This window comes from Arachis stenosperma, chromosome 10 (assembly GCF_014773155.1).
Source record: "Arachis stenosperma cultivar V10309 chromosome 10, arast.V10309.gnm1.PFL2, whole genome shotgun sequence".
NCBI classification, from domain to species: domain Eukaryota; kingdom Viridiplantae; phylum Streptophyta; class Magnoliopsida; order Fabales; family Fabaceae; genus Arachis; species Arachis stenosperma.
This window is the reverse complement of record NC_080386.1, coordinates 29,238,618-29,247,502: the sequence shown is the minus strand read 5'-3', so window position 1 is coordinate 29,247,502 and position 8,885 is coordinate 29,238,618. Positions and strand designations below refer to the sequence as shown.

General features: G+C 33.9%; 1 protein-coding gene across 1 annotated transcript; it reads left to right on the top strand.

The window, feature by feature from the left end:
• Positions 1 to 3,186: 3,186 nt before the first annotated feature.
• On the top strand, positions 3,187 to 8,625 carry LOC130954605 (putative ABC1 protein At2g40090). The gene is made up of 11 exons (XM_057881363.1): positions 3,187 to 3,418; positions 3,851 to 4,005; positions 4,139 to 4,264; positions 4,388 to 4,483; positions 4,618 to 4,718; positions 4,959 to 4,995; positions 5,836 to 6,054; positions 6,249 to 6,360; positions 7,105 to 7,376; positions 7,779 to 7,892; positions 8,072 to 8,625. Exons 1-11 carry the CDS (start codon positions 3,241 to 3,243, stop codon positions 8,288 to 8,290), a joined length of 1,629 nt encoding a protein of 542 aa, XP_057737346.1. The 5' UTR covers positions 3,187 to 3,240; the 3' UTR covers positions 8,291 to 8,625.
• Positions 8,626 to 8,885: the final 260 nt, after the last annotated feature.

The following is an 8,885-nucleotide window of genomic DNA, read 5'->3' as shown; positions in this document are numbered from 1 at the left end:
ATCTTTAGACTATCAGAGACAGGTACTAATCACACCCCCTCCTTTTGGACACTAGCTACCAACGGGAGAGATAAAAAAGAGATTCAAGTTTTAATTACGTTGGTGTGGTGAAGAACAAATTCATAACTTTATCAGCGAGGTCTAGAACTCAGATATAGAAGGGTTTAACGATGTACATATTATTTCAAAAGCTTAAATTGGTTAGACACCAATTGGTTCTCTGGCAAAAGAACAACTCTTTTAATTCTAAAAAGAAAATTGTAGAAGTTACTGCTCTTCTAGAACAAAAATGGACATTAGGCACCATGGGAGACACTAAATTACTTGAGTTTGAAAAAACATATTTGAACAAAAAATTTTATTAGAAAGACAAATCTAGAATTAAATGGCCGAAGGAAGAAGACCAAAATACAAACTTCTTCTATAAAAAATTTAAATCTAGATCCAAAAGAAATAAGATATGGCATCTACGGAGGGATAATGGGAATATGGCAACAACCAATGCTAATATTGTTAAAGTGGTCGAAGACTACGTTAATATTATTTTCACATCTTCTAATCAGGCGAATTCTGTGCCTTTACACAGAAGACCTATTTCTATGATGGAGGTAAAAAGAGCTACTTTTAGTATCCAGGCTAGAGTACACTAGGAGAGGATGGTATAACGGCTAAATTCTTTTAATTCTACTGGAATATAGTGGGAGAAGACGTGTTCCGAATTGTGAGGAGTTTCTTTGCTGGAAGTAGAATTTTGAAAAGGTTTAACCACACCAATATCTGTCTAGTGTCAAAGGTCCTAGATGCGAGTGATATGACTCAAATAACGTCAATTAGTTTGTCCTCTGTTGTCTACAGAATCATTTTGAAGGTAGGGTCTACAGACTCCAAGGGTGTATAAACAAGATAATTAGCACTACTCAAAATGCATTCTTAAAAGATAGACTTATTTCTGATAATATTCTTATAGCACACGAATATATGCACTACCTTAAATAAAATAAGCGAAGCTTGGAAGACGAAATAACACTCAAACTTGATATGAGTAAAGCCTATGATAGGGTGAAATGGCATTTTCTATGGTTTATTATGGAGAAGTTGGGCTTTGAATCGAGATTCATTGACTGAATTTGTGACTTGTTGTCAACCATTTTTTACTCTGTTGTGAAAGGTCAACCTTATGATTTTTTAAAACCAAATAAAGGCATATGTCAATGTGACCATCTATCCCCGCCTTTTTTTATTATACCAAGAAGGATTTTCCTTCTTACTACACAAAGCAGAACAAAATACTCTCATTCAGAGAATTCAAATAAATAGAAGATGCTCAACTATAAATTACTTACTATTCGCTGATAATTCTATTCTATTCGGTAAAGCCTCGGAAAATAGTTGTGCCTCTATTCTAGAATTACTGGAATCTTATGAGAGTTTCAGTGGGCAAAGAGTTAATCTTAGTAAATCGGCTATATTCTTCAATAATAACATTCCAGAGTTGATTAGAACCTCCTTAACAGCACAGCTGAATATTCCTCACATAGGTGCACAAGATAAATATTTGGGTCTATCTTTTTTTATCAACCGCTCTAAAAAAATCACATTTAACTCAATCAAATATAAGGTTCTTAAAAGAACACAAGGATGAAAAATGTGCTTATTATCTAATGGAGGAAGACATGTATTACTTCGAGCAGTTGGTGAAGCCATACCAATATATACATTGTCATGTTTTAAACTTACGGACAACTTGCTAAATAAAATTCACAGTATTCTAACTCAATTCTGGTGGGGGTAGCAAAGTTTTGAAAGACCAATGGTGTGGATTAGTTGAGATAAGATGACTAGGCCTAAGAAAGAAAGCGGGCTTGATTTCAAAGATCTCAGGACTCAAAACCTGGTTCTTTTGGGTAAACAGTGCTGAAAAAAATCGTGTATCAACCTAACTTTTTTCTTTCTAGAATACTTAAAGGTGAATACTTCAGATTTAATTTTATCCTTATAGTAGAAGTAAGAATCTTATCTTCTTGGAGTTGGCAAAGTATTCTTGAAGGGAGGTGAGTTGTAGAGAAAGACATTAGTTGAAAAGTAAGTTCTGGTGACATTCAAATCTTATCCAAACCATGGCTCCCTCCTCCTTACCCCTTCATTTTTTCACCATCTGTGGTACTACTATCAGATAGTTACCATCTGTTATAGGTGAAAGACCTGCTTTTGTCAAATAAATTGTGAAACCAAGTATTAATCTCAAATTTTTTTCCTCCAAAAATTGCCAAGTGAATCCTCTCCATAACCCCAGGAGAAGGTGAAAACATAATTCAATGGATAATGAACAGAGGAAAAACATATGATGTTGTATTTGGGTACAATATTGCTTACCAATTTTACCTTAACTCCATTCAATTTTATCCAAACTTCATGTGACAAATGTCAATTTGGAGTCATTTATAGAAGCTGAAAATTCCTCACAAAATTTTGCTCTTTGCGTGAAAAATCCTCCATGGTAAACTTCTTGTTCTGCTTCTCATCCACCAGTGGTTCCATCAAATCCGACAACTTGTCCAATTTGCAAGTCAACTCTAGAATCACTCATGCACCGTCTATTTTTCTGCGGAGACGCTAATCTAGTATGGAAGAAAAGCCCTTTGACTTACCTCATTCAATTCTAAATCATAGATGTTCCTTGTTCTTCGATTGGTAGAGGGATTCGGTGTTACAAACTGAACTTCAAGGAACAAGCCCGAAAAGAGCTCAACTGATTTTGATTATAACTTGAAATATTTGGAAGGAGAAGTGTCGGCGAGTCTTCAAGCATGTCCAAAATCTCTGGAAAAAGTGCTAGCAACATCGCTTAAGTCACCAAGAGCTATCTATTTTACCTTATGCATAGTGCCCTAAGATTTTTTTGCTATCTACTTTTTTTATGTTATTTTCTTCTTACAATTTTACCTGTTTACGAATATTTAAAAATTTTTCTTTTCTACTTTTTTTTATCCTAAATTTTAGATATTGTATTTTTTTATTGAATAAAATACTGCTATTATCTTTAAAAAAAAAAGTGTTCTATATAAATGACTGATTTGGTAACTAATTTTTTACATATCTAACATAGTTGTTTAAAAAATATTTCACAAATAAATAATTAAAAGATATCTTCTTTTGGTTTATTCATTTGATATATTATTTTTGCCACGAGAAGAGAACCTATTGTGACCAAAGTCACAACGACCAAACACGACCCTAAATATGGGCTCATTATGGCGCGCAGGAAAGAAGCTCTCTCTTGTTGCCTCCGCCGCTGCCGGTGGCACCGCGGCAGCGCTCATTGCCACCTCTGACGACCCCGCAACAGCTCTCAGGCTCTGCGCCACCGTTCCCCACCGCCTCCTCCGCGACGCCGTCACTGCCGCCAACATTGCGTTCGGTAAATAAACTGTAGATCTAACAGAAACTTCATGGTTCCCGAAGTTTCTGCAAATTCAAAAATTCTTATCAGTTTTATCGATTATTTATTTATTTGTTTGTTTCTTTATTTGTTTTTGGCTTCAAAGCTCAATCCTACTTCTTTTACCTTATTGAATTCTGTAAATTTGGATGCTAGTTTTGAGTTTGGGTTTCTGTTGCTAAAAGTTTGTTTGGGGTTAAAGTGATTGACAATGTTGCACATCAATTTGTATTGTCTTTACCTTATTTGAATTAATAGTTCAAATTTGAATTAAGGTTTTGAGTTGTGAATTATGAATTTATGATGTTTCTACGCGTGTTTTCACATTGGTTTATTCACAGACATTATTTTTTGAGTGAGAATGAAGCTTGGAATAATGAAATGTGTTTTGCGGTGTCGTTGTTTTGTTAGATTATGAATATTCGCTGCGTGGATTGCGGGAGGGAAGCATTGAGAGGGAGATGGTCAAGCATGAAGTTCACCTCCGGTCAGCAGAGAAACTTCGAGACTTGTGTTTTAAGAATGGTGGGATTTATATAAAGCTTGGGCAGCATCTTGGGCAGTTGGTATACTTCCTTTGCCTCTCCTTTTTGAATAGAAAAAAATATATGGTGATAACTGACTTTACCAATTGCAATCGTCCTCAGTGATGCAAAGGGAATACTCTGTTTGTTCTTTTATATGTTTATTTATGAACAGGAGTACTTGGTTCCTCAAGAGTATGTTATAACATTGAGGGAATCTATGCTAAATAGATGTCCAGTTTCTTCATATGAGCAAATATGTGAAGTATTCAAGAGGGAGCTTGGAGACACACCGGAAAATGTATAAATATTTTTGTTTGATTCATTTGTCCTTTATGTGTGTTATTTTTCTCCAGTCATGGTTGCAACTTTTCTCTTGAAATTACTATTGTGGTGGATGAGTTTTGCTTTTTTAATTGTGTAGATATTTGCTGAGTTTGACCCAATTCCAATAGCAAGTGCTTCCCTTGCACAAGTCCATGTAGCCCACACACATGATGGCCAAAAAGTTGCTGTGAAGGTTAAAAATAATGCTAATATTTCTTGATCGTCCATTATTGAATATTTTGAATCATCTTTCTTCTGCATGAACATGTGTGTTAGTGTTTTTGCTGGGAATATTTCTTCATTTAAAATTTATCTGTTGTTATTCAGGTTCAGCATGCTCACATGACTGAGACTGCAGCTGCAGATCATGCCACAGTGGAATTGGTTGTGAACACTCTGCATAGGTTTTTTCCCAGTTTTGATTATAGGTAAGTAGGGCTATAATACTATTGGCTAGGGAATTTACAGATGTCATGACTAGGAGACATTTGGAAGTCATCCAAGTCTGAACAACCACAACTGATGGATTGTATCTATTTTTTCGAAACAGCCTGATTGCCCTAAAATTTAAACTCTGAGTTGTCTCTTTAGTAAGAAATATTGATCATCAGTTACCTAGTTGCTTTGAATTCATGATTTATCAAACATTTGTTCATATCTGTCTGCAGGTGGTTGATTGATGAGATTAATGACAGTTTACCCAAGGTAAGTTGATTGTAACTTGAAAGCAATGCCTATGCCTAAAATATATCCATGCTTATTTGGGTGCTCTGCCTTCAATTTACAAAGATGGCATTAATATTGTATCTATACTTATATATTATTTCCTATTAATTCAATTTTGGGTGAAGAAGTTGGAATTTGGCATGCAGTTAAGAGGTTTGACCAAAAATGATCATGGGAACCTTAAATAAATTTTAAAATGTGGTCACACCATCATTCTATATTTCTGTTAGTAAATATCGAAAAGAATATACTTTTTATGGTTGCTATCTCTTGCAATACATATACGGTAAAATAATTGACTATGTAGTTTTTTCTTGAACTATTGTGCTTTGAGTGTTAATCCTCCAACATATTGCATACCACAAATAGATAAGTTTTATATTATGATCAAGTTTTCATGTGACCGTGGTGGTTTATCTTCATCCTTGGATTCTGTTAGTTAAATTGAGCTCTGTTTATTTGGTTCCATTGCTCATTGAGATACAATATTGATCTCTTTTTATATTGATGTTTTACAATGTTTACTTTGTCAAAATAATCAATTATATTTGAATATTTGACAATCGTTTGCGATATACAAAATTTTTACTTATTTAATTTCATGTTAGCCTGGTTTCGTCATATGGCTGCAACATATATGATGCTAACGTGACATACATTTGTTTTAGTCATGAGTTTTTCCTGATATATGTAAGATTTGGCGTATCATGTGTTCTTATTTATCATTTTTTCGTTCTGCATTCTTTTCTTTGCAATCCCCTTTTGCTGGAAGTTTTGGCCCTTTTTTTATATTTAGTTTCTTAATATTATTGGTGGCAGGAATTAGATTTTTTGGTCGAGGCAAAGAATAGTGAGAAGTGTGTGGAAAACTTCCGGAAGTTGTCTCCTCATGTTGCAAATTATGTATATGCTCCAAAAGTATATTGGAATCTAAGTACCTCAAAGCTTCTAACAATGGAATTCATGGATGGTGCTCATATAAATGATATCAAGACCATTCGAAAACTTGGAATCCATCCACATGAACTTTCAAAATTGGTTGGTTCATTTTTTTTACTTCACTTTATCCATGGTTAAATTTTTGGTTAATTGTATCCTTTTTTTTTTTTTTCGTAACACATTATCATTTTGTTATTATAACTTGAGTTTGGGCAAGTGAAAGATGAGTTTTTGATTCCATATATAGTCCATAAACAAAATAGTTTAGTATAATGTGATCATTACTTTTTCAGGTAAGTCAGACTTTTGCGGAAATGATGTTCAAGCATGGGTTTGTGCACTGCGATCCACATTCTGCAAATTTATTGGTTCGTCCAATGCCTTCTGGGAAACGTAATATTCTGGGTGAGGTTTCTTTGCCTTGAGAAACTTAAACACTTTCTGTGATGTTATTAGCCTTCTTAGGCTTATTTTTGGGTCTCATCGACCATTCATGCAAGAAAGATTTTCTGTGTTTCTGCCTAATTGTGTTTGTATTCACAGTTAGTTGGGGGAGTTAGTTAATAATAAATAAAGGGTAAACAGGATTAATTAGTGACATTGATCATTTTGAGCCTTATTTCTTGGAGAGATTGTGAAGCTCCAGTTCTTCCACTTTACTTGTATTTCCCCCAATATCCGTGTTCCTACCACATTGCTAGGTATTTCACAATGACATTCCTATTCTGCATCTCTAGTTTTGTACTTGATACTTGAGAACATGAGACACATGAATTCATATGTGACATTATAAATCAAAGGTGATCTTTAAGATATTTATTTTTTTTCATTTCTATTACATGGTTGATGTAGTTTTTCAGTTTCTTGGTTGACAAAAATATTTACCGATTATGATGAGTATTTCTGATTTTGTAAAATAATAAAAATGGCTTTCACTTTCAAAACACCATATTAATTTTCTTTTTCTTTTTTTACCCTTTCCCATTAGAATACTAATTTTTGCTGGCTCCTTTAAATTTGATCAACTTTATTCCATTGACGTTTGTCTACTTGTAGCTCTGTTTGTTTTTTAGAATAACTGCATTGTTGATATCTGTTGACTCTCATTTACTTTGTTTACTTTATATTAATTTCTTTTCTTATGTATAGGCTGGAGAAAACCTCAGTTGATTCTTTTAGATCATGGACTTTACAAAGAACTTGACTTCGATACAAGAACTAATTATGCTTCACTGTGGAAGGCTTTGGTATTTTCTGATGTTAGTGCAATCAAGGAATATAGTGCAAAATTGGGTGCTGGAGAGGATTTGTATGTACTTTTTGCCGGAGTTCTGACTATGAGACCATGGAAAAGAGTTGTTGACCAATCACTGGATCATTTAGTTTTTAACGGAACAGAGAGTGAAATTTCAGAACTGCAGGTGAAATATTGTTTGATTGAAAATCTTTCTCCATGATTTTGCTTTGTTAGACATAGGTTCATGTTATTCTGGATTATAATGATTGTACTACAGTTTCTGCGTTTAACATTGTCAACAATTCTCATCTTCATGCTGATTTCTTACCAAAAGGACTATAGTTCTTGATTCTTTTCATGTATCCTGCACTGAGGTTTCATAGCAATGTTCATGACAACTATAATGCTGTTCACTTTCTATTAAGCATAAAATTTAGCCTGTTTTAACTAGATATAAAGATGTTCTCCATGGTTGATTTTCCTTTCTTAGCATGGGGAATAGCATTTCTTTAATGTACAATTCCTTGTATTTGTGCCTCCTAAATGGAAAACAAGAACTGAAATGATCTCTAAATTATTTTTGCAGATGTACGCTTCTGAATATTTCCACCAAATCTCAGAGCTTCTAAGGAGATTACCGCGTGTGATTCTTCTAATGCTGAAGACAAATGACTGCCTACGAGCAGTCAACAATTCTCTGGTACAAATCATTCCATGTTTTTCCGCGATCATCTTGTGTTAGATTGATGAATGCTCTTAAAATAAATGTAGCTTGTATCCAATAGTGCAATAGCCAACTAAGTGTCATAATTTGAGAATGTGTTCCATATGTTTGGTGCTGTTTATACTAATATGTTTTCTTTTTTGCTTCTTGACCAGCTGCAAGGATCTTCTCTGGACACATTTTTCATTATTGGAAAGATTTCTTCCGAGGCTGTCATCGATGTGAAGATGTCGCAAAGTAAGTCCCTTTTAAGTTGGTTGAATGTCAGATTGGAAAAGATTTTGCTGGAAGTACGACTTTGGGGAATTCAGATAGTCTTGTGGATTTACCAAATAAGAAAGGCGCTATCTTGGTCTGACCAAGGATTAGTATAAAATTATTCATAAGCTACTAAACTACTTTTGTACTACTATAAACATTTTACAAATAATAAGCTCTTATACAAGTTATAGTGCATTCTTTGTCTCCGTGGTCAAAATCTCCTGCCCAATTTGCAGATTTTGTTTGAGCACGGATTGATGAATTGATTTATAGGTTGTGAGAGATAGGAAAGGAGCAACTAAAGCCTTTTTTTTTAAAGGCTTTATTCATGTATTCAGTGTGTTGTAAAATGCCCATTAATATGGGAAAAGTACAGTGAGAGATATATAGAATACTTTTCTACATTAATTTTATTTTGAATGGCTGAAGCCTGAAAGTGGGTACTTGATAGCTGATACATGTTGCTTGTGCTGGTTTCTTTTATTAGATATTGCGCGCAAATGACCATTAATTTCATTTTGGTAATATGAGGTATTCTTTAACAGATACTAGACTCTTGTGTTTTTTTATGAATCTACAATGTATCACAAGTTGAAGTTTGTTTTAACTTTAAAGACAGTGTTATAGAATTAGAGACCTGTGTTTTAGTTATATATAGCAGGAATTAATACATGACAAATACATATTTTAGACAACATCTCATTAATC